At 44.6% G+C, this 26159-nt stretch overlaps 1 protein-coding gene across 1 annotated transcript; it reads left to right on the top strand.

Moving 5' to 3' along the window:
* Positions 1 to 1164: 1164 nt before the first annotated feature.
* Positions 1165 to 26159, top strand: LOC306951341 (sodium/hydrogen exchanger 2-like; the record flags this gene model as incomplete). The annotated part of the gene is made up of 12 exons (XM_079541828.1): positions 1165 to 1384; positions 2687 to 3150; positions 3250 to 3500; positions 7081 to 7298; positions 9440 to 9636; positions 13976 to 14065; positions 15935 to 16005; positions 16961 to 17125; positions 18213 to 18327; positions 19502 to 19636; positions 24459 to 24525; positions 26044 to 26159. 12 exons carry the CDS (start codon positions 1165 to 1167, stop codon positions 26157 to 26159), a joined length of 2109 nt encoding a protein of 702 aa, XP_079397954.1.

Below are 26159 nucleotides of genomic sequence, written 5' to 3' on the forward strand. Positions count from 1 at the left end.
GTGATTAATACACATTAACAGTGGTGACTTAGAATAGTTAATGTTAGAGAACTTCACTGCATCTCCCTTGTGTCCCAAAGTTTATCTTCTTCCCTACAAGTCAGATCAGAAGCAGCTCATAGGAGCTGAGAGCTGTGGGTGTGTGTCTGTATGATGGGTTCTGGCTTCCTACAGAAAAGTGGGTCACCAGCAACTTGCTGGCAGCTCAATGTTGGTGTCATTTAGGCAGCTGCAGAGAAGCACAGAGACCATCGATCAGTCTCGCAACAGCCTGGGGCCTCTGTTTTAATTACATATGTGCTTTGGACTCTATTCATCCCTATTGAAGCATTATTAACTTAAATGAAACTCCACAATGGAGGAATTTGACCCAATATGTTGGTGTTTGTTTTTTTTCCCCCCTCTTTGATAATCCTACATCTAATTCTTTTGGAAAGTCTTTCTCCAAGCTGGCATTTGGCTTTATGTGAGCAGTTGGTGTTTGGGGGTTGTTGAGAACCCCTAAGACCAGAATTCTGTGTGTCCCTCAGTGTAGCCCAAAGCCATTCCAGAACAGAGAGGTCAAATGGGTTTTGCTGTCTGTCTGTGTGTCCAGCTTTTCTTACCAACTTTACTCGATTTTCTGTGCCATTTTCAAGCAGCAAAGAGAAATGAAGATAACTTCTTCTGTTGGCTCTTGCTGTAGGAAGAAGCTTGAAGAAATTGGTTAAATTTATTCTTTTTCAGGTGTCCTCCATCCATCCATCCATCCATCCATCCATCCATCCATCCAGCACAGCTCTGAATTCAGCACAAGAAAGATGACTGCTTTGAATTACTAATTGGAATTTTTTATTATCAGCAGCATTGCTGCCAGCGTTGGGCTACAGATGAAGAGTCTGGTGGAACGCAGGAAGGTGGGCCCGCTTCTGGCTGCTGCTGTGCCATGTAGGAACTGCAGAGGTCTGCAGCTGGTGCACCAGGCAGCTGAAGGGTCGGCCCATTTGGGCACGTGGCGCTGAAGAGCACGGATCTCCAGTAGGTCTCCCATCTGGGAGCTGATGGACAGGGAGAAGAGCGGGCTGAGGGCTGAGCTCTGTGGTGAGAACAGGAGCAGCTGCGACCAAATACATGCAGTGGACAGTCCTGGGGCTAATGGAGAGGCAGAGGGCATGGAGCAAGGGCATGGCCACTGTCCTGGCTGCCCTGCTCTCTTCCTTCCTGCAAGCTGCCGGGGTGGGAGCCCTGCACGGTTCTCCAGTGGCAGAGAATGGCAGCTGGGCTGCTGAGGAAGCAGAGGGCAATGCGTCCATGGAGCACACGTTTTTCTCTCTGGATTATCAGCATGTCCAAGTCCCCTTCGAAATCACGCTCTGGATCATGCTTGCATCCTTGGCCAAAATAGGTGAGGTACCTTGGGAAGGTGAGGAGGGATGGGGTGGGCAGGGAGTGGCTGTTCTTTCCTAAGATAGCCTTTATGAGTAGGATCAGGAGGAAACAGGACGGGTTGGAGGTTGTCTTTGGAGTTCAGAGCTGTTTGGGGTGAAACAGGTGATGCTGGCGCTGGAGGTAACTTGGCACATTGTGTGTCACACGCGCATGTTACGTGGCAGATGTACTTTCTGCTGAATGCTGAGCTCTGCAAATGTACCTGTGTGTAGTGCTAATCAGACTTGCAAGTGGCTGCTGTGTCCTTCATGGAGCGTATTCAGCTGCTGTGAAATTCCTGTGAGCCAGATAAAGCCAAAGGAAATGTAAGGCAAGCAGATGTGTATTCATCTGCAGGACTGGGTAGGAGAGAGTGGAATTTATATATTCTTTATTTGTCCCCACACAGGAATTGTAATCGCTTCTGTGAAATTCCTGCTATATAAGTTATTTTACCACCTTTTCCTTCAGAAAGGAAAAGTCTCTGAGATTCATTTTGATCAGAATTTCATTTCTTTGGCTAGAAATGGCCTTTTCTTTTTGCTGTTCTGCATCTTATGGAATGAGGTCTCAACTTCATCATTAAATATGAAGAAATAATAATCATCACATTTTTTTAATGTTGCTACTCCTGTTCCAGTTCAATTTGTTTCAATTTCCTTCTTACTTTTAATAACCCACATCTAGTACTTATGGTGCTTGCCAGGATTTCTCTCTAGCAAATACTGGGTGTTGCGCAAGGCTGGTCTGATTGATTGCTTGATCTTTTTTCTCATGTTACCTTTAATTTTGTGTTGATAATTACACGTGGTGACAGTTTTCATACTATTTAATAAAAAAGATTCTTTTTTTTCTTAATCTTTTTGTATGTATGGAATCTGTGTCGTGTTTAAAATTAGCAGCTGCTGTTTATGCTCTTAGTGCTAAAGTTGGCATGCCAACTGGATTACATTATCCCAGAAGCATTTTTACTTACACAGATGATTTAGTTTATTTTCTCTTTGTATATTAGCGTAACATTAAAGGTGTATTTTTAGGTATGAGGAATTGCAGAGTGAAAGTTTTGTATCTTTTAGATGTCTTAGCTAGTTGCTGATTGGGCAGCTTTACCTTAATAATTTATTATCACTGCTTATTTCCTCTGATTTATTATCAGTACTCCAAAGTTCAGCCTGTGGAAGGTAGGAGCTGGTGAAGCTTCCTCACCGCAAGGGGTACCTGGTTTTCCTTGGCTAGTTTGGGTGATAACAGAGATTTTTTTCTGTTTATCCCCTTCCAGCATTTCACCTATACAACAAGCTGCCTTCTGTGGTCCCAGAAAGCTGTTTATTGATATTTGTGGGACTCATCATGGGGGGCATCATCTACGGCCTGAACGACAAGTCACCTCCTGTCATGGACAGCGATATCTTCTTCCTCTACCTGCTGCCACCCATCGTCCTTGACGCAGGGTACTTCATGCCCAGCCGCCCTTTTTTTGAGAACATCGGCACCATTCTCCTCTACGCGGTGGTGGGGACAATATGGAACGTGTTTGGGATCGGCTTTTCGCTCTATGGCATCTGCCAAGTGAGAGCTTTTGGGCTGCGGGATGTGTCGCTGCTCCACAACCTGCTCTTTGGCAGCCTGATTGCAGCGGTTGACCCCGTGGCCGTGCTGGCAGTGTTTGAGGAGATCCACGTCAACGAGAAGCTGCACATCCTGGTCTTTGGCGAGTCGCTCCTGAATGACGCGGTGACCGTGGTGAGAAGCAGGCTCTGTGAGAGCCCCTGGTGTCCAGAGGAAGGGTGGCAATGTCTGGTGATGATTTTGTTAATTGTTGTTTTTCCCTTTTTCACCCAGGTGCTCTACAAACTATTTCGATCATTCTGTGAAATGCCAGCCATCAAAACGGTGGATGTGTTCGCTGGAGTTGGAAAATTCTTTGTGGTTGGGATTGGGGGAGTGTTGGTAGGTCTTACCTTTGGGATGACCTCTGCCTTTACCACGCGATTCACCAAGGACATCCGTGTCATCGAGCCGCTCTTTGTCTTCCTGTACAGTTACCTTTCCTACCTCACCGCAGAGATGTTTCACCTCTCTGGCATTGTGGCGTAAGTGTGCCCCAGCATCACGTTTCTCTAAGAAGGATTTTTGGTTGTATTTGCTAACAGGTATATAAAAAAAATCTTTTAAAGTTAGCTGCAAATCTGTCTATGACAGCGAATAGAAAGTATGAAAATGTATGAAATAGCTGAGAGGTGTAACCCCGTTGCACACGTTACATTACTGCACATAAGCAGTACTATCTGCAGCTCACAGGCAATCCAGATCACTAATGCCGGGCAAATTTCAAACGTCCAGTTCATTTAAGTAGGCTATTGAGGAATGGTTACTTGAGCCCCATAGGGGTTAGGCCCAGCCAAAAACAACGTTTGAAAAACAGCAAGGATTCTTTAATCAAATCCTCATGACCTCAGAAAAATGTGGTCGTTAGGTTTGCTGCAAGTCTGTTCTAGCTTCATCCCTGATTGTGCCTTACCAGTTGGCATCTGGGGCTTGGTATCCAGATGTGTGCTGAAAGCAGACCTGGTAGTGGCACAGCAGAGTGATGGGTGGTAGCTATTCATCCCTTATAAAGCTGAAGCCTGGAAATATGCCTTCTGTGTGAAAGAGGAGGGCTCTAATGGAAATTTCTGCCTGGAAAGTTGGCTTGGAGGTTCTGACTGACCTCCAAAAGATTTCAGCCAAAGCTCATGTGCTTGTCTTGCATTTCTGTACTTGGTGTGGGTGGGCCCGTCCATCACCTCCCTGCCTCTAATGGCATTTGAAATCTATTGACCAAATTCAGCCAAGTTTGTCAGAGAGCAAGATTTCAAAAGTACTAAACCCAACTGTTTGCAATTTCATAGAGCACAGTTAGTTCCATACATTGATGATTGACTTTGTGCTTACGTCATTGTGAATTTCACCTGAGGAGCTGGTGCTGAGAAAAATAAATCTAATAATCCTAGCGGTAGCAGAAGTCTTGCCTTGGAAAGCAGAGACAGATTAAAAACAAAGCATGGGTGATTCAGTCTTTCTGTTTTCTGTGGGCTGATATTTGTTGCTTGGTTCTACAACTTGAACTAAATCAGCTGCTGCTGAGGATCACAACTGACCATTTAATATTTCCCTGAAGACTATAAAGTATGCTAAGGCTCCATTGATAGCTACAGTGTAAGCAACTGCAAATCTGATAATGAGATAAAAAGAAAATAAGAAATTTAAGCCGGGTTCCAGCGAGATACAGGAGCGCTCGGGAGATTGATTTTAAAACTAATGATACTTCTTTGGCTATAAACTATTCCTGTATCTTGCAGATTGTGTTCTTTGAACAGTTAATACAAGCAACATTCTGGCGTTACTGACAAAAATTCTAGCTCTGGGAATAGGTAAGAGAAAACCTATTTATAGGAGCAAAAGACAGAACAGTGAAGTAAATGTGCTGCATAATCATTATGGAGCAGAAAACATTCAATCCTAATGATGTCTCTTTCTATCAGTCAAAATCTACTGCACCCATTATGGAACCCATTTTCTATTCTTTTGAATAATGTATTGTTTCTAAAGCAAAACAATTGCAAAGGCAGTTGATTCCTGCAATACCAGTCTTACAATTGCCAAATTATAAATGCTTCTTCTGTATGTCTTGATTTCAAACTATTCATTGGTGATCAGGGAATACTGTATTATGAGAAACAGACCTTGGCAGTTGTTTCTTTTTGAAAATAATCTGATTGCAAAAATAAATAAATACATTCTACATAGTCTGAGAACCTTTTGAGTGCAACTCGATCTGCGTAACTTTTCTGCTAATGTTTTTTAGCTGTATATATATACATTCACATACATTTCTATATACATATATATACACACAGATACTTTTTCCTCCTTGTCCCAATGTCAGTGCCCATCTTTTGAAGCTGTGAGGAAAAAAAGATCAAATTTATTCTTTGTGAATGATCTGAACCCCTATCCTTTTTTCCAAGAAGGATTTCCAATCCATGGCATGAATTTGGTTGCCCATAAATCCGTATTGGGTTTCTTAGTTCTTAGTTGGATCTGTTTTATTCCGTCTTTATTGAGGCAGATACAGAAACCGAAAAATTACTTTATCTTGCTGCACTTTAAGGCAAAGTGGATCAGCCTGACAGGGGTAAATCAAAAAGTTCAATTTTTGAATATTTTTAAATAGTGATACATTTTTCTTATTAGATGGAAGATATAAACTTGGATACTGGATGAAAAAGGGATTTTTGAGTGTTGTGTCAGGTGAAACAGGCTCTCCTTCCACAGTGAGAACGTGGTGGCATTTCTGTGTCTGACCTTCCATGTCCTGCACCTTTTCTCCTGGTCCTTCCCTTAACTCCAGTTTTGATTTCTGATTGGCAGTGAGGGAAAACACATAATTATTTTGAGATGAAAGAAAAGGAAATATCTGTATTTGCTGTTGTCATTTGTTTGAATGCCAAGTCAAGTAAGCAGCAACTCACAGTGGGTAGAAGTGCATCTTCATCTGAAAAAGACTTTTCAGTACTTCAGGTGAAGAAGAACAGCAGTTACCATGAAGTCTCCTGGGAAGGGAATTTGTCATCTATAATACTCCATGTGGATGGCCTTACCAAGTGCCAGGGAAAATCCGATCTCAGAAATGTAAAACCATTTTACCACTTGTGGTACCACTTCTAGAACAAAATGTTTTTGTCCAGGTCAAAATACGAAAAATGGAGGTTTGACTTTTTGAGCAGCCGGTTGCTCTGACCTTCTAAGACTGCTGGCCTGAATATGTATTGATTTGTAAAGCTGATGAATTAGACTAAACACATGTACCCTGTAACTTAAAGAACCAATTAGCCATGAAAAATAGCAAGGCAGAGTTTTAATTGGTGCTGTGTGCTTCCGAAGTGACCTTGGGTACATGATACAAGGAAGTCAAATGTTCTGACTCCAGCAACGCTCTGTAATTTACTAGATTTCACTGCTGTGAAGTCAATGTGAAGCCAATTCTTGGCTCATTGTTCAGCCTGATGAGTGTTCATTAAGATTCTTTTTACTGCTGGAGCACTTTGTTGTTTTTTGGTTGCATATTGGATGGCTTCTTGGCTACATCCAGAGAATGGACAACTCTGGATGCACTTGGAAATATGCAGAACGAGGTATGTTTTGTGTTTGTGTTTCCATTCAAGCTGCTCTTAAGCTACTATGACTTCTAGTCCTACAAGAGACTCCTGTAGTGACCACATAGCAAACACTTCAGAACAGTCCTATTTGCACATAGTGCTCTCCCTTTCTCTCAGATGTCTTTCTCCCATGCAGGAAAACAGCTCCTAGGAATTAAACTCTGCTGCCCAGATGTTTTGAGATAGGTATAGCTAAAGTGCTGGGAGCTGGATACAGTGATGGGAAGTGTTGCTGTGTGATACAACAGCAGTGAATGAAGTTGTTTATCTGTGAAAATATTTGGGCAGTCTGGTTAACCTATATGGTATCTTACTGTCTTGATTGTCCTGCTGATATTAGTGGGCTGAAGGAAGTAAATCACTAGCACTGCAAACATCTGGCACTTGATAAAGCTGATATTTTTTTCTTTAAATAATAACGTGTCAGTGTTGTGTCCTTATGAAGAAAAATGTTTCATTTTACTTTTCCCAGCATCATTGCTTGTGCCATGGGCATGAAACGTTATGTGGAGGCCAACATCTCTCTGAAGTCTCACACCACGGTCAAATACTTCATGAAGATGTGGAGCAGTGTTAGTGATACCCTCATCTTCATCTTTCTTGGAGTGTCTACCATTGGAGAAAATCACGAGTGGAACTGGCCATATATTTTCTTCACTGTCGTTTTCTGTCTGATTTGGAGAGCACTAGGTATGGTGAAATGATGCTCTTTTGTTGTGGTTGTTGTTTGAATGGAACTGTATGATTCTGTTTAATGAGAGAATGCTTCTGCCCCTGCCATTGCCTCTCCAGTTTCTCCATGTGTGGTTATTACAGATATGAATCATACAATCATTTGAGTTGGAAGGGACCTTGATGATCACCTAATCCAACTCCTCTGCCATGAACAAGGACAAGGGCTGAAATGGGCTGGCTGCAACCCTCCAGCACTGCTGTGGGGCTCAAAAGCAAGTCAGTAACCCTACTGCAATTTTCTAGTCTGTGCAATCACCACAGACAGCACTGGTGCTAAATGGAAATTCTCATCATACCTAATTTATAGATCCATCTGCCCTAGGCCCTTCTTTGATTATCATGATCTGCTATTCCATTTCAGTGTATCATGGTCCCTTGCTATCTTCACAGTTGGAGAAAGAGCGTGAGCACAGACCCTGGGATCAGGGCTGCGTAAAACCCCAGGGCCTTTGGCTGCATATCCTAAATTGCAGAGATTTAGGGGATTTAATTGACAACAACCTCTGTGTACAGCAGTATCCTTAAAAGGAAAACTGGAGGAACCGTTGGACAGCTGTCCCTGGAGATTTGTGGGTAGATGAGAACTGGGACCTAAAATGGGAGGTAAAAGGCAAAAATATGAGAATACACGTGTAACAAAGATTTAATTACCATGTTTAGGAATGTAAGTAGCTATGGGTGTAGTAACATCCTGCTATTTTTTTGTTGTTTGTTTGGGATTACATAAGGAACAAATCTTTGTGATGTGACATGAAAAGGAAATATGAAACAACACTTCACTGTCTTCTCCCTCTGTGGGAATGACTGTGAAATGCTAGTAGGAGAATGATATCCTGAAACAGCTTGAGAACTGGTCTCCAAGGCACAGAAAATGAGCTGTTTCAAGGCAAGCCACAGCTTATCAGCTGCTGTTGTCCCTGTTTGGTCCACCCACCCTGCTGAGCAGGGTCAGTGGGCTGCCCAGGAGCTCCATGGAGGGGACTCTACATCTTCCTTATCTAGGAATGTTTTTATATGTTAACAATATCTGCAGATACAGCAGAGCACACGTTTTGGCAAAGACTTGATAGCTACAAAACATTCAATGGGATTTATGTTTGTAAACCACTGAGTCAAACAGAATGGTAATTTACTTGAACTCAAATTTGATAGGCACTTCAAGAAATTGCTTAAATAGGCTAAGCCATGATTAGCACGTAGACGTAGCAGAATCTGTTTTATTTGCTGCTAATACATGCCAAGGTTTGTTTTAATAACTGCACTGCGAATGCACTTGGAAACACAGTTATTGGTTGTGTATACGTTGAAATGTTTTATTATGATTAAACATTTTTTTTCTTTTAAGTTATTTGCTTAGATGAAAAGAAGTTCTGAGTTATTTTGACTTTTATTTAGTTGGAAAATTCTTCATTGCAAGAGGTAAGGAATGTAGTAATGTTACAAAGCACCTGGCAAAATCCTCCGGCTCTCTCAACACAGCCATTCTGATTGCACTCAAATTACACCATACGTTAGAGGAGGGCTCAGTGCTGCAACCAGCAAAGAAAGCACTCTTTATATTCAAGGTCCCCCTGAATTAAATAAGAACACACAAACTAAGGCTGAAAATCATCCTGCGCGTGTCACCCTGAATGGAGCTTCCCATTGATCTTCATGGCTGTTAATCTTCAAGAAATAAAACGTTTGTCCTATCAGTTGGCATTAAGATCATAGCTTAGAGCTTTAAGGCCAGACTTTTTGTATCTTTCTGCATCTGTCTTGTATTTGCAGATGAGTGAAAATTACATCAGCTGCTGTCACCTTACATGGTCTTGAAGTTGAGCAGTATAAATCTCTTACTTAAAGGTTTGTCGTGTTTGTTGTATTCCCCCAGGCCAGGAATGACTGAGGCTGGAAGAAAAGCCCTTCTCCAGGGCTCTGGGGTTCCAATGGCATTGGGAAGGTACCCTGCTTGGCCTACTGCTCAGAGTTCAGTGATGTTTTGCTATTGAATATATCATTCAATCTTGAGAAAATTAATCTACTGGATATATTTATGAGGAATATATCCGATTTCTTCTTGTTTGAGATGTCCCCACCTTCTTTCCTGCTTTCAGGGGTTCTGGTGCTGACCTTCTTTGTGAACAGATTTCACGTGAACACTGTCACCAGCAAGGACCAATTCATCATTGCCTACGGGGGGCTCCGTGGTGCCATTTGCTTCTCTTTGGTCTTCTTGCTTCCTGACTTCCGCAGAAAGAAGCTCTTCATTGCAGCAACCACTGTGGTGATCCTCTTCACTGTGTTTGCACAGGTAACAGCGCTCAGCCCAGAGGACAGTCATGAGCATATGTAGAGAATGACCACGATTTCTGTCTTTCAGATGAGTAACCAGAACTAAGCATTAGACATGGTGCACAAGCTAATGTGTATGAGAATTTACTGGTCATTAAAATTCCCTTTCTGTCCGGTGTCCAGGTGGGTAAAGTTTAAAAAGTTGCTACTTACAGAGGCAGAAGGTGTGTTGCATTTGTGAGGCTGATTGTATTTTGTTCAATTAAATCGTGTGCTGTAGCCTTTTCCTTGACATGTCCTATTTCTGATCTGATCCATCCTGACTGGGGCAGCAGTGGTGGAAACTGGGAGGAATTTTCTTAGAATGTGTCCCAGTTTACTGGGGAATCCAACAGTTGAAGCAACATCCATTCAGTAGTTGCTGATCAAAATGTTTTGTGTATATACCTGAGAAGTCTTCATGTTCACGCAGCACAGCAGCTGCAATAATTTTATGATGATTCAGCAGCAAGGGGCTTGCGCTAACTCTTCTGCTGCAAGAAATGTGGGTGTGTTACTTCTTATAAAAGCGAGGAAAATCAAAAGAAATAAGTCATAGCACACTTGATTTATTTGCCTCTGATTTTTCTTCCCTTTTTTTTTTTTTTTTTTTTTTTTTTTTTAAATTCATCTTTGAGTCCAGTTGCTTCCCGTATTCCCATTCTACCCTAGAGCTTCTTTAGTTGTAGCACAAAAACCTTGCAGGGAAACTGGTACTTTGAGTCCACTTATTTATGGCAGTGTTCTGTAACTGCTGAGAGAATGCAAAAAGATCCAGAATATGCCATTGCTCTGTACCCTAACAGATGAGATGCTGCAGGTAGAATGAATGTTTTCTTTCCTATTGAGCATCTGGCGTGGGTTTGCAACAACATGAAGGTTTTGTTTCGGTGCAGCAGGGGATTCCTGAGCGTGGGCTCGTGCCTGTCTTGCTCCCAGCAGAAGTCTGTAGGAGCTCCTATCGAAGTCCTTTCGTACTGGACTTCGCCTGTGGATGTGCTCCTGCTAGGACTGCTCCCGTTGGTGACGGACCGCCCCGTTCCTCGCGTTCTCGGATCGCCCCTCCAGGTGCTCGGCAGCTTCCCTCCGCCAGGCACTGCTCTGACATCTAGTGGTGAAAGCTTCCCTGCGAGCCTGTCACGCTGGGGCTGCTTTCAGGGTTTCTCAGCAAAAAGCCACTTTTTGGTTCACCTTGCAAATGCTGCCGCGTTCCAGCGAGGATGTGGTGGAAACGCTGGGGTCGTTGGGTCCCGAAGGGAGCAGGGCTGATGGTGGGGAGGTGAGCAGGCTCAAGTGTGTGGGATGGGAGCTGGAAAAGCTCCTTGGTGTAGGATGTCCATCCTCCCCATCCCAGGATAGGGCTGCAGAACAGCTGTGGGGCCTCTAGGACACAGGGTCACGGTGTCAGCTGCTGAGTGGCCCCATGGCTCAGCATCACCCAGGGAGAGCTGATTCCTTCCGCTTGGCCTCCCTGAACCCTGCAGTGTGGGCTCTGGGTGCTCAGGCAATACAGGAGAGGCTGTGTTCGTTCCTAAGTCCACCTAATTCACGCCAGCAGCTGAAAAATATCTGCAATGAGTGCGACGTGCTGCTGGGCTTGCAGGTTTCAGGGCCTTGTTGCGTGCAGAAAGGAGACGGCGGGGGCCTGGGGGTGGGGAACGTGGTTAGGTGGAGGGTGACAAGTTTTAAGATGCAAATGTGGGTCAGAAATTGAAAAGATACGGTCACTAGGCATGTCAGCTCATGCAGAGACACTCTTGAGGCTCAGACAAAGGTTGTTCTAAGGCAGCAGCTCCATTCTGCCCAGGCTTTGGGAAATCCTTTCCAGGACCTGGAAAGGGCTTTTGTGTAACCTCAAAGCTCAGCTGGTGATGTCACTCCCATGCTGATGGGTGGGAGGTGGACAGGATCCCCGTGGGGATCGTCAGCACTCAGTGGGAGCAGAGCAGGCTTTGCTCAGGCAGCATCGTGAAGCTGGGGCAGTCATGAGAACAGTGGGGAGAAAGCAAACTTGCTGCAAAGCTGAATCTGCAAAGTATTGTTATAACACAGCATGGAAAACACAGTAAAAATAATAGTGATAATAAGAAAAAGCAGGTATTAGGGGAAGCATTCAGCAACTTGGTTTTTATGGAAGTTCTCCAGAAGTCTGAACACTGCTGCACCAGATTGGTGGATGTGGAATTGAGGAGTAAATATCTTTGATATCCTCACATACTTCACATTGCTTTGGGTGGAAAGAGCAAGTGAAATATTGGCTACAAACAATTTCTGTTGTCTTTTTTTTTGCTGCTGTTGTTTTGTGTAATGTCTTTTTGTTATATGTTTACAGTGATATCAGTAGTGACGTGGGTCTTAGTTTGTGTTTAGACTGTTCAGAAGGTAGGGGACAGAAAGCAGGGGAGAAGCTGGTGAAGGCCAGCAAAGCATCTTGTTGGAGCACAGATCCACTTCATTTTCTTGGAGATCCTGTCCACACTGTCTGGAAAGCAGACCAACAACCAATGTGTAAACTGCTGGGCTTGTCCATACATGGGTCTGTCAGTGCTTTATATAACCCAGGAAATGTGGCTATTTTGGGCTTTCTAATTCGGTTGCATAAGGCCCTTCCCCCAAGAGATTTGGTTAATAATTTTGGGAAGGTTGGCTGAGCAATTGTCAAGTCCTCAGTGCTTGCAGGCGGGCCTGGCTTGGTGCCACCCAACCAGAGTCCTTCCAGGAGCTGTGGGCTCATCTGGAATGCCACGGAGGGCACTTGCTGTTCAGTCTGTGTGAGGTTTAAAAACCAAATACCGTACTTTCCATTTGAAAATCATTCTGTCTTTTGACCTCTGACCTCTTTGATGAAATTGTTAGCAAATGTAATAATCATCATAGAGTCTTTTGTATTTTCTTTTTGTTTGCTGAATATATTTACCCATTAGCTACTGGATTGCTGTTGGTAGAAAACCATTGTGTGAGCTGTGCTATAGCCATCATGTCATAGAATTGTATTGTATTGTGCTGAAGGGACCTTAAACCCCATTCAATTCCAGCCCTCTCCCACCCCTCTGCTGATGCAGCCCAGGGTACTGTTGGCCTCCCATCAGCATCATGCAGTGTTCTTTGGGCAAGCTGTCCTTGGTGGGTGGAGGTCACGGGCGACCTACAGGCATGACGTGGTCTTGTGGCCTGAGAGACATGTAGGATTCTCATAGTTCTCCCATGGTGAGGAAAGACGTAAGGAATCCAGGTATGTAGGTGCTTCTAAGTCTGGGAGTCCTGCTCTCAAATCTCCAAAACACCACTTTAAAATGAATAGAAATGTCGCTGATTATTATGAAGGCAAGAGTCCAAACTGTGTTGTCTGTAGTTCATTCTTGTAATATCTCGTTTGTGAATTTCAAATATTTCTTATTTACTCTGAATAATTATGCATTTCAATTGCTATTAGCTATTAAAATGGCACATTAATTGTTTTTACTGTTAAAAATGCATTCAACTCTCCTCTGTGCCAACATTTGTGACATTCAGAAGTCATAAATATTAACTGCTCCATTGTTTTTATTGTAAACTTGTCCTAGAAAAGAAGTTTCATATGGAAGCCTGACTAGGAAATGCATTACTGCAGTATTTTCAAAGTTCACTCACAAGGCTTAAAGGACACTAAAACTCTTCCCTTGACCTTTCCGCAGGTGAATACTTTGATTAGTAAACTTAGCCACTGGCTGATGATCAAAGATCATTGAAGTAATGATCTGTGGCACTTAAGAAGTGAGCAGACGTCACCCACTCTGGTCTGGGCCACCATTGGCAGGGGCTGTGTGCTCAGATGTCTCCAGGACAGCCATCGCTTCGGGCATTTGAACTTTGGACATTTCAAGCCTCTTTCCATCTGGTAGACTACAGCAATAGCAAACTTTGGGCTTGACCTTGAGGTTACTGGTTGAGTTTTTGTGATCTTGGAGGTGCTGGAGGGCAGGTGAGGGGAGCAGAGCATTGCTCCTCTCTGCCACCTCTATCTAAAGGCTGTGTGAACTGCTGTTGACAAACTATGACTATACTTGCTTTCTGCAAGCAGACAAAATGTTTGGCTTACAAACATTAGCAGATAGCAGGTTTTCCAGTGTTGTCAAAGCTTCCTTTATTCTGCCTTAAAACAGAGGTGCTAGCTCAAACAGCAGGCCTTGTTCTACCAGAAAAGTTACTTGTGCTGCAGTGGCTGTGGTTTGTATAAATTCCTCTCTTTTGTGAATTTTCTCCAATAGAGACAATGCAGGCACCACTAGAATGCTTGATGTGAAGAAAGCCTGACTTTTGGTTTTGTGACTTTGCTGCAGGGAATGACCATTCGCCCTCTTGTAGACTTGTTGCATGTCAAGAGGAAAAGAGAGAGTGCTCCCACGGTGGGTGAGCAGATTCACATTCGGGTAAGTAAGGAATCCAACAACACATGGCTTGAGTTTCTCAAGGGCTTTGCTGGTGGGCATAGAGTCCTTCTGCAATGCAGTGTGCCTCCGGGACTCTACAGCCTTATAAGCTCTTGTTGATTTTGCTTGAGTCTTCTGCAGGTTGGACCCTTTCCAGGTTTAGAGTCCTATGCAGCTCTCTAACAAGGGGTTATTATTTCCATTGCATTGATAACCTTTCACTCAGTTGAGTGTTGCACAAGGTGATGCACAAACGTGGCAGACGAAGATGGTCGCATGCCCAAAAGCTTGTCAGAAAATCGTAGAATGGATTGGGTTGGAAGAATCTTAACAATCACTCAGTTCCAACCCTGCCCCGAGCTGGTTGCCCCTACCAGGTCAGGCTGCCCCACGCTCCATTCAGCCTGGCCTTGGGCATCTCCAAGGATGGGGCACCTGCATCAGCACCACCAGTTTGGATATTTAAAAAACAAACAAACAAAACCCAGGAAGAGTAAGACAAACACTATATTGGACAGAATCACTGAAGTCCCTGTAGCCCAAAAGTGCAGTTTGGTTCACCTTGCTCTCACCATCCAGACGTTGGCCTTTCTGCTTACAGGGACTTCATTGCAGAGTGATTCAACTCCAGGAGAAAGCAGGGATTTCTGCACCCTTCCCCGGGGCTCTGCATGGCTGAAGGGAAGCAAGGCTGGATCCCACTGCAGCTGCAATGCAGTCTGGGGAACAACTCAGGGAGATTTTGCACTGGGTCTTGTTCAGTTTGATGCTTACAACCCAGCAGAGAACTGTGGCCTGGGATGTTAAATTTGATGATGCGCCGTGTCCAGTGTGAAGTACTGCTCTGAATCTAATTGCTTATGCCCAGTCACACTTCCATAAGCATGTCTCCTTCGGGAATATTTTTGTCTTCTTTTTGAGTAGCTGGAAATAGAGATGTTAGGTCTGGGGACATGTATAAAATGTTTGGCATCCTCACAATTAGGTTGTATTACAGGGCTTTGTCTGAGGTTAACAGAACAGTTCAATAGGCTGAGGAGGCTTTTCCTATAATGAACAGAGAATACTTTCTTCTTTTGTTAGTGTCTGAATAGTAAATCATCTCTGAAAATGTGTTTATTGGGAAATGTGAGCTGAAAATGGCCATGTACCAATTAAGCTAAGTAGACAAGGTAACAATGCAGATAGTTGGAAGGCAGGCATGCAGGGAACCAGAAGCAGCTTTTGTCCTCACATTTCTCAGTCCCCATAGCTGGGACATTCAGCGTGGGGTCCTGTTTGTGCAGCTCTGGCTGGGAGGTGCCACCCAGTGCTCACAGGAGCACCATCAACCAGTCCAGGATTCTTCAACACGTTTTAAAACATAATGTTTTTGAATAAGGCACAGTATGGTCAATGATTTTATTTAGTGGGAAGTGCCTGGGGGAAGGCAGTACTTATTATTCAAGTGGAGTATTCATTTGTACATTATCTCTGTTTATATCCTGAAGATACTGTTCTCCTGAGACAAGCTGTCCTCGAAACACGTGGTATGAGCATTGCTGAGGCCCGGTATGCAGGATGTGCCAGCCATTAGCCAACCTGCACGTATCATAAGGAACAGATCCCCATCCCTCAGAGATTAGTCTTTGCTTGCACAGACCTGAAAGAAAGCAGCCAAATCTCTCATTGTGCTCCAGAACCAAGGGATACATGTGTAGGGCTGAATGGGGAATTAGGCCGACAGCCCCTCTTCTTGTTTACCAGAGCAGCGTACCTTGCTGGAAATGTCCCCCATTCTGTCTGCTGGCTTTTGATGTTTGCTGACTGAGTTCATCACGTATGCAATACATGCAACCAGTGTATAGCAAAATCCTCTCTTCTGTTTAGTTCTTGGATCACTTGCTGGCTGGCATAGAAGATATATCTGGACACTGGGGACAGTATTACTGGAAAGACAAGTAAGGATTTGCCAAAATACAACTGTGTACATGTGTAGAAAAAAATGAGTCTGGTTCCTATTCTGCAAGTTTCTGCTGTGGGCTGCTGAGCCTCATTCATCCTTGTGGCTCGGCACAGATGGGAAGGGGCAGCTCCTCCATCTGCAGCAAGGTGAGACCAGGCTCCTGGGGCACTGCTGCTGATCAGAGCAAATCCTTTCTCCTTCCTTGCAGGAAGCATTTTGTTCTTTGCTCTAAAAAGACTCCTTTTTCCTTACCTACAGTGTTTGCCCCTTGTCCAAAGAAATTTGCTGGAAACACAAGAGCTGCAGGTGCCATGGTAGATTGTCCACATAGAAGAAATTATTGTTATTTTTAAATAATAGCTTAACCTAGTAGTAACAGTCTACCTGGTTTAATTCATTTACAGCTGACTTCATGGTAATGACTCAGATTGTATCAGCTGATGGGTATTTTCTTAGAAATGACAGTGCTTGGAAGTGCCACTAGAGGGTATGGGAAGCACTGCTGCTGCTCCTTGCAAGTGAATTTCCATGTGGCTGAGCTGCAGCATCGCTGTCTGATACCAGCAAGATTTTTTCCAAATGTTGTGCTGCATTTTAGCAGAAAGTGGGAAGAAACAACTCAAGAGGGCATCTGGAAGTGTTTAAATCACTAAATCCTGTTGTATCCCTGGGGCTACTGCATGTACTTGTAGCACTTACTGGCCTTAGTAATAAATTTGGCACTTTGGGGAATTTTTATTGTATTTGAAGATGTTTTAATATCTTAGCTTATGTACAGAAATAAGTAGGGACTGGCCTCCTGGGCAGCGGGTTTCTGGAAAGCAGGAAATGAAATATAATAAAGTATGAGGCAACTATGGACTGTGAAGCTGCTGGCTTGTTCAGACTCACAGTAGTTCTAGGAAGCAAAGGGCAGGAGGCTAAGAACACCTTGCTTTGTTCTCAAACAGGTTGGAGTATTTCAACAGCAAATATCTGCAGAAGTACCTGCTCCGAGAATACGACCAGCCCAAATCAAGCATTGTGCTTCTCTACGAAAAGCTGGAGCGGAAGCACGCCATTGAGCTGGCAGAAGCAGGGCAGCTGGGCCATGCCCCATCCCACCCATCCTTGCTGTAAGTGCTCCCCAGCCTGTCTCCACAAATAGAGTGCCACTAAGTTGTAATAAAGCTGTGTCCCTGTTTGCGAAAGCCAGCAGATAGGTTTTATCCCCCAGTCGTATGCTGGAAAGAATCATGACTGAGAATTATTGAGTTTTCTCAAGGAAAGAAATCTTTAAAGAAAGTTATAAATAGATCTGGAAAGATTTAAGTAGCTCCTAGTTATTGGACATATAGCTGGGGATATCAGCTTTGTTTTAGAGCCCTTCAAAATCACATTATGTGGAAGTTTGGTTTGCGTTGGATTCCAGATAGCCAGATTGCTGTCTCTGATGTGTCACTTTCACGGAGTGCTACTTGCAAGGGAAAGGCGCTTGCTCAGCTCTGTGGCTTCATGTGAAATAAATGAAATAAATCTGATGTGCTGCACACCAAGAGGCTGCCGTTGTCCACATCCCTACCACCAGAAGGAGCAGTTATAGAATCACAGGATCACAGAATGCTTGGATTGGAAGGGACCTTACAGCCTCCCTAGCCTCAACCCCTGCCATGGGCTGGCTGCCCCCCACCAGTTCATGCTGCCCAGGGTCCCATCCCACCTGGCCTTGAGCATCTCCAGGAATGGGGCACCCACAGCATTCTGGGCTGCAGCGCCAGGGCCTCACTGCCCTTGGAATAAAGAATTTTCCCCTGGCATTTAATCTGAATCTCCTCTCTTTTACTTTAAAGCCATTTTCCCTTTATCTGTCACTATCAGACCATATAAAAAGCTCCTCTCTCTCTTTTTTTTATATGCTCCTTTTAAGTATTGGAACATTATGATGGTATTATTTAACAAACTTCTCAGCCTCCTCTGCTTCTCCCTGCCAGGCTGTTCCATAGAAAGAAACAGCATACCTTGTACCAGTGTAAAATAAACACTATTCCAAGATTAGAAGGAGGATATTCACAACTGACTGGCAGATGGGTGGGCTCCATCTGCAGGGGCTTGCTATTGTTCATGTCTGCCTGTCCCACTTGTGGTACCCAACGGAGATACTGGGCATTGGTGACACACCAGGTGTGCACCTCCTGAAGTAAGCTGCTTTGGTTTTCTTTGCAGTAACAGTGAAAGGACTGTCATCACAGAGAAGAAATCAGAGGATGCTCTGTGTCCGGATGGTCTGGAAGACATACAGGAAATACTGGCAAGGAACTTGTACCGAATCCGGAGAACGGTATAGCCCTTCCCTCCATCCGTATTTTGTATGTCCAATAACAAAAGTTATTTCTGTTATCCCAGCAGCCTGAGCAGATGTTGTGAATATTTACATAATTACTAATGATGTGGCTTTGTGAGCAGAGAATAGTTGGCTGTGTGAAGCCAGATCTAGTTTCCAAGTCAGTGGTTCGTTTCTGTTTGCAGCATGACAGCTTTTGAAAGGTTCCCCCAGTCAGCCTGTAATTTCACGAGGTATTTTAGGCATCAGCACCAGAAGTAAGAAGGAGCACATGGATCCTCAGGAACCAGGTTAGCTCATCCAGTTACTGCAAAGCTCCTGGTTACCTACCAGAGCAGCATGGTTGCAGCATTACAGCCAACCCATGCCCCATCATCGTGCCATTGCAGCTTGGTGTGCTGTAACCTCAAAGCAAGACAGTAAACCAATACCATAATTTTTACTACCAATCTGGTGCATCAGGGGGTGACATAAAAACACTTGTTGTTTACAGAATATCTCACAAATAATCCCTCTGAGGCTTGACATAGAACTTAGGAAGGTGCATTCTGATTGCTGCTCACGTGCTGATACATGGAGCCTTATCCTTAAAATCCACCTAAGCCTTTGTTTTATGGATTATGCATGAAAAACTGAGTCCTTGGGGATGTGGCTGGGGTGGGCATTTCAGCATAGCAGGGGCAAACACCCCCTTGCTGCCACTTAACTGAGCTGAGAGAAAGAATGAGATAAGGCTGGGCAGAAACCTATAGAAATGGTGGAATGCTCTCCACAATTCCCTCAAAGGAGGTGGTAGCAAGGTGGGGTTGGCCTCCTCTCCCAGGTAATTGTGATAGGATGAGATGGAATGGCCTTAAGTTGCCCCAGGGGAAGTTCAGGTTGCATATGAGGAAAATTTCTTCTCTGAAAGAGTGGTGAGGTGCTGGCACAGGCTGCCCAGGGAGGATGTGAAGTCAGCATTCCTGCAGGTGTTAAGAAATACGGAGATGTGGCACTGAGGGACGTGGTCAGTGGGTGTGGAGGGGATGGGCTGATGGTTGGACTTAATGATCGTTTCCAATATTAATGATCCTATGATTCTCTCTGGCCACCTCCGGGGCTGAGTGTCCCCGTGTCTGGGGGACAACTGAGAGCTGTCCCATGCTCACGATGCTCTGTTGGTGCATGGCAGGGCCCGGCGTACAGCAGGCACACGCTGCCCGGTGAGACAGAGCCTGTGGAGCAGGCCCAGGAGATCCTGATCCTGCAGCGCCGGAGCCTGCGGCTGGATGCGAGTGGGAGCGATGGGATCAGCCCCAGGAAGAAGGTAAGGGAGTGGGGATGTGCCTGCAGCAGCAGTGCAAGTACTGCTCTCTGTGGTGACAGAGGGACTGCAGGTATCACAAGAACCGGGAAAAGTGCTCTTTCCTCCTCTTTTCTTTTATAGACAAATAGTCCTCCTGAATCCAAAATGGCATTCCAATGAGTAGGGAAAGAAACCTACCCAATTCCTGACAAACAAATGAGCCATCCTGTCTGCAGCACCGTTCAGCTCTTTGTAGGCCAAACCTTCCACCCACCAGGAAAGTTACTGACTAAGCAAATATTATTAATTGAGCCTCAGTTTGTAGATTTAGATATCTACTTTTCCCATGTTTTCTTTTCTGGGAGATTTTGTGGCAAGCTCTGTTGAGTGCATCCATTGTCAGCACTCCAGATGCTCTGCAAACATTTAAAATTGGTGGGGGTTTTTTACCCCTAAAAATCCTTGTTTAAAAGGACAGAAGTGTTATTCTGAGTGCTCTTATTTATTTTGGAGGTGATTTTTTTGTTTTTAAAAGCAACTACAGTTCTGGGCAAACTCAAAGGAAATAAAATGGAAGTGGTGCATGCTGGATTGCTGGAGAGCCATGCAAATTCCAGCTTGGCTAGGATAGCTCCCTGCCAGCTCATATTCTGAGCAAGGGAAGAAGCAAGGTGAATGCGACGTCTGTGTGCCCGTGGCTTCTGTTGGCTCCTTTGCCATTGATGAAAGGAGCTGGGCAAATGTTCCCTGTGGAAAGGTGGAATGGTCCAGGAGCAGCATGTGAGGAGCGGGCTCAGTCCTATAGGCTACTCTAGTCCTTTGTAACTCTTCATCTGCAGGAAATCCAATGAAGCCCCCACAATTTGCCCCCAGATCTCCCCAGCACAGCAACAGTAGTGTGTGAGCCATCTTAAATTTCACCTCCTTCTTGGAGGCTCTATCACTGAGGAGAACAGGGTGACCTTTTGAGGAGATACTTTATCTTTCTTTATTTAGATAGTGATTTTCCACGGCAGCACAAGATCTCCAGGCTGCCGCGGGCTTTATTCTATTCTGATTTCTTTGTTCAAATGCCAGTCACCGAAGAGCCTGCCGAGAGCTGCAGCGATGCACCAAATGCTACTGTTTCCCAGCCCTCCTTGCAGAAAGGTGTTCCGGCTCTTGCAAACAACTTAAAAGATTTAATTTGATCATTTGCATGCTGATTGGTACTTACAATTCAAAATAGATAGGGAAGAACATGGCATGTTCCTGTAGAACATTTGGTATAATTAAACTTCAAAAGAACAACATCAAACTCGCGCTGATTTTGAGCACATTATGTACTTTAAGGACATTTGATTGTTAACCCTTGTGCTGCCACACTCCTGCCCTCTGCTGCTCCCAGCAGTAACATTAAATAGGGAATCTGGCACCTCAAAAAGATCTCCATTTTTCTGAGCACTTAGAACTGGCCTTTCTGAGGACAGAATAATCTGGTGAACAGTCCCCTTCAGGCAGATGCATGGGACTTGTCAGCTGCTGTCAGTGGTGCACAATGAGCACTTGGGTGCTATGGCAATGCAAAATGCCAAGCTGGTACTCAATGCAGCTGTCAAATATAAAAAAAAGATACATCCAGCAGGGCTAGGGAGGCAGATGTCCTTCTGTGTTTGGCATTGGTGAGGCCACACCTCGAGTGCTGTGTTCATTTTTGGGCTTCTCACTATAAGAAAGACATCAAGGCCCTGCGGCATGTCCAGAGAAGGGAAGTGGAACTGTGAAGGGTCTGGAGCACAAGTCTTATAGGGAACGGCTGAGGGAACTGGGACTGATAGCATGGAGAAAAGGAGACTTAGGAGAGACCTCAGTGCCCTCTACAACTCCCTGAAAAGAGGTTGTGGCGAGGTGGGGTTCAGCCTCTTCTCCCACATAACTTGTGATAGAACTAGAGGGAGTGGTCTCAGATGGGTCAGGGAGGGTTCAGGCTGGATATTAAGAAAAATTTCTTCTCTGAGAGTGATGAGGCACTGGAATGGGCTGCCCGGGGAGGAAGTGGAGTCACTGTTCCTGGAGGTGTTGAAGGGAAGGATAGATGTTGCAGTGAGGGTGTGGTTAGTGGGCATGGTAGAGATGGGTTGATGGTTGGCCTAGATGATCTTTTTCCAACCTTAATGGTTCTTGATTCTATAATTTGAGGATACCCTATCCCTGGGGGTGCCTGCGGCCAGTTTGGATGAAGCCCTGGGCAACCTGATCTGGTGGGTGGCAGCCAGCCCACAGCAAGGGATTGGAACTAGATAGTCTTTTTAGAAGCCTTCCAACCTAAGCCATTCTATGTCTCGCAGGAGACTTCTGGGAGTGCTCATCATATCTTTATAATAGCTACTTCTCCCTTGTCCCAGTCTAGATAAAGCAGGTATAAATGCTGAGAGACATCACTAGAATGAGCCTCAGCCCAAAAAGCAGCACTCTGAACCTAAACAAAAAGTCAGGAGGGTGTGGTGTGACCAACACTTTTATCTGTTATCTTGAGTAACTGCCTTGTTTTAATTTGGATAGAAGTAAGACCATCCCCGAAAGTTATGAGAAAATATTCTAAAAGAGCCTCAGAATATCAGTGTGATGTAGGGAGGTGTGTGATGGCAGTGCTTCCCACTGTAAGAGAAAAGCTTGTAGTACTGGAATTTGCAAGCAGAAAGAACACTGATAAAAAGCAGTTTATTTAAGTATTTTACATTTCTAATTGGATAAAAATAAGGCACTCAGAATTTCACGTGAAATTGATAAGCAAATGGTGTTTAAAATAGCTGTAAGTGGAAGACTGGGGTGGCTGGCATTGGAGACTTTATATCAATTTCATACTCAATTTTTTGTAGTCTTTGAAAGAAGGGTTTGGCCTCCCAGGCTTTGAGTCAGCAGCAAAATCCATTCACCCCCATGCTGCACATTTTTCTATTCTGCATTTCTCCACAAGATGGAAGCATTACAACTGTGTTTGCAAACCAAGCTGGAAAACAAGGAGCAGAATTAAACTTCCAGCCAAGGGCCCTGCAACCCTCCAGTGGTGCAATGTGTGGGCTGTCTTTCCTTTCCAGCCTATGTGAAAGGAAGCTTTTGCTATACATTCAACCAATTACATGTTATGAGCTGAGCAAATAATTTAAAAAATCCCTTTGGCTCCATAGAAACACTGCTTTTCCTGCTCAGCGGCTGTCAACATGTAGGGCTTTTTCTTTTTTTAGTGAAATTGATCGTTCTTTTGCTATTAAATTATGAAGCTGTAGTAGCTCAATTAGATTAATCTCGTAGTTTATTAGGGGCTGATTTCTTTCTTCCTGTATCAGCCAACACAAAAATAAGGGCTGCATGGAAATGTGTCCTTCTGTAGGCCACCACCAGCCCAAGGACCAGCAGTGGAGCTCCTCCTGCCCGGTGCTCAGCTTTGTCTTAGCCAGCACCAGCCCCTGACTAGAACAGTCTTGGCCTAGTATTAAATGCGGATTGCCCTGCCTGTGGCTGGGGGCTTGGAGAGTGATGATGCTTGAGGTTCCTTCCAACCATTCTGTGATTCAGTCCCTTCCTGCCTTTGTCTTCACTATCTTCAGGTGTCAATCTTTTGGCTTTACCGTGGTGTGAGGTGGCTGTGGCTGTGCTAAGAACTATGCCAAGGGTTTGCCAAGTGAATAGGTGAGAAGCAAGGAGCGAACGACCCCTCTGAGCCAGTTGTGCCAGTGGTGCGAGTCAGATGATTTACACCGGGCTCAAAAATCTTGGCAAGGTTGAGAGGTGACTTCAGATCTGAATTGCAGCCCAGAGGATTAACTCCAAGGCACTATCTATTTCCAACAGAAAATTTGCCTTCCTCTGCCTAAGGACAGAATTCCTCCCGAAGGCCACTGCTTCCTGTGGCTGTGCATCACATTGGCTCTCAGCACTGTGTGTGTTTTAGGCTTGCCTGTTTTAGGCAAGGAGCCAACACAAAGTACCCTGGCACTGTGTTTTCTGAGACCCGGGATAGCTTTTATTTACAATGGAGCACCCAGAAAATCCTTGCACCTGTAGCCAGGCAACTTGGCTCTCTTTTCTTCTGCCAAAACACAAGTGCACTCCCCCAGAAAGAGCTTATTTGGAGCTGCCCATAAGCCGTGTGCGTAAATGACATACTGCCTTTGGTAATTATGTCGGAGCCCTTTCATGGAGCATGCTCTGAGCAGTATTAAATGCCTCTGGGAATGGCTTTCCAGGGAGCCAGGCTGCTGCTGCGGAGCCAGGGAGGCATTGTCATGAAAATGGTCAATAAAACCGTGTACAATGGGCAGAGGGCATCGGGTCCCTAGTTAAGGGAGGGGGGAAAGGGAAGGGAAACAAAACGGAAAGCCAGGTTGGGAGATGTCCAGAGTTATTTGGCAGTTCAGATTCCTGGCCCTGGGTGCCAAATCACAGCTGCACAAGAGGCTTATTCCCAGTTCACAGGAAAACTGAACAATGTGGGCAGGACGGTGCTACCTGCTGGTTTCAGAAAGGTGGTGGTGGGCTCGCTGCCACCTTTGTGCTGCATTTATGTCCTGGCCATGGGCTTGGTGTCCCCATCCTGGTCAGCTCCTCCTGCACTGTGCTGCTGGAGAGCTCCCACCAACCCAACCACATCGGTGTCTGTAAATATTTCCCCTTAGAAATGCCTGCCATGCATTGGCTCTATTTTTAGAACTAGTTCTTTTTGTTTTTCTTGGCAAAAGTAAAACAAATGGAAGCAGAGTCCTTGGGGATTGCAAATGGCTTGTTTATGAAGCATGAGTGTCATTAACAGACTTGCTAGCAATCTTCATAAATGCATTAAAGCACTTTTCTTCCTTAATCACAGAAGGAGGGCTCTTCCCTGGTGCGGGGTGACTCCGATGTGCAGCCCCGGCTGTGCCGCTCCCTCACTGGTAAGTGGGAATGGGGGTCCCTTCTCACCCTGCCCTGCTGGGGACATCTCAGCTGAGGATAAGGAGGGCAGTGCTTTGAGATGTGAATGCTGTGCAGAAAAGATTCCGAAAATTAACATCTTTGGTGTTTTTGTTTGTTTGTTTGTTGGGTGTTGTTAAAATGCGCCATTAGAAACACTGTCATGAATCTTTGTTACAGAAGGACCAGTGGTTCAGAACCTCATGTGTTTTTGTATGCACAAGCTCATTCTTTAGACACATGAAAGCTTAGATTTCACGCTTTAAACAAATGGTTTAATATCAAGGAGTATAGCTGTTTAAAGTTGTAAAATGCATCTTCCCAAATGTAGAGGATGGTCTTGTTTTAGCCTTGAAATCACAACATTATTCAGTTTCCATCTCTACCAGAGATGTAGCATGTAGGAACTGGGCAATGAGTCTTTGAGTAGTCAGCAAACACCATCAGCACAATCACATCTGTAAGGGTGAGGATTAGAGAGCTGCCACGTTTGCCAATCCTCCAGGTGGCAGGAGGTTCCCTGAAGATTTTCAAGGTGAGGGAAGATGTCACACTGAGGGTCGTGGTCTGAAGTGATCACAGCCATGGGTTGATGCTTGGACTAGATGAGTCAGTGGTCTTTTCAACATCACTGATTCTATGATTCCATGATTTGGTGATTTACTGCCTCCAAATATGGGCTGACCTGTACTGAGTGCCTGGGTCAAGCGTTAGTATACAGAGTATTTCTTTATTTGTTGTATACTTGAAAAATATTTAAGAAAAGAGGAAGTATCTTTGTTTCCTTTCATTATTTTTTATGTCATTCCGATTCTGATGTTGTCTTTCTTCGCAGTTTTATTTAAAATTTTTAACTACAAACATATTAAGTAGAGAGTTGTATAGCTGGTGCTTTATCTGCACAAAGGTGTCTCAGTGCAGCTTTGCACAAGCAGGTAGAGGGAACACAACTCTCTGGCATTCCTGTGTTCGTGGTGTGGCCACCTGCTGTGGATGTATCTGTTTTAGTCCATGGTTTATTACAAATGTTTAAACATTTCTAAAATGTTTAAATGTTCTTGAAGAAGAACATAAGTGTAACCAGAACAGAGTGACAAAAATACAGCAATTCTGGGTTGTTTTTAATTATTTTTACTACATTCTCTCTTGTCAAGTCTGTGCCCCAGGGAACATGTGGGCACAGGGCGGACAGGGCTGCAGTCCTTGCATCATGCCCCTGTGCACCCAGACAGAACGTGGCAAGGTGTTTCATTGATCCAGACACATAGCATATTTCAAGGTACAAAGTAGGGCTCACATTCTGCTTTTTCCCCCTCCGCTCATCTACCCAGACGCTGATCTTTGTCTTCTGTTTCATAATTGAAAAGTGATCTTTGCAGCAACATAGCTCATCCCCAATGAGCCAGTGGTCATCTCAATGGCTCTCATACTGCTTCATTACTGCTGACCCACAAAGGAGAACATCCCTCACCCGTGCCTCTGCTTTTCTCTTCTTGCAGTGGAGGATGAAGAGAAGGTTCGGGCTGTGAAGCAGAACCGGTCGCAGTCTGTGTGTGTGATCCCTGCCTGCAGCAAACAGGAAGGAGCAGGGAAAGAGATGACTTCGGATATGTGA

Source organism: Tetrao urogallus, assembly GCF_951394365.1.
Source record: "Tetrao urogallus genome assembly, chromosome: 13".
NCBI classification, from domain to species: domain Eukaryota; kingdom Metazoa; phylum Chordata; class Aves; order Galliformes; family Phasianidae; genus Tetrao; species Tetrao urogallus.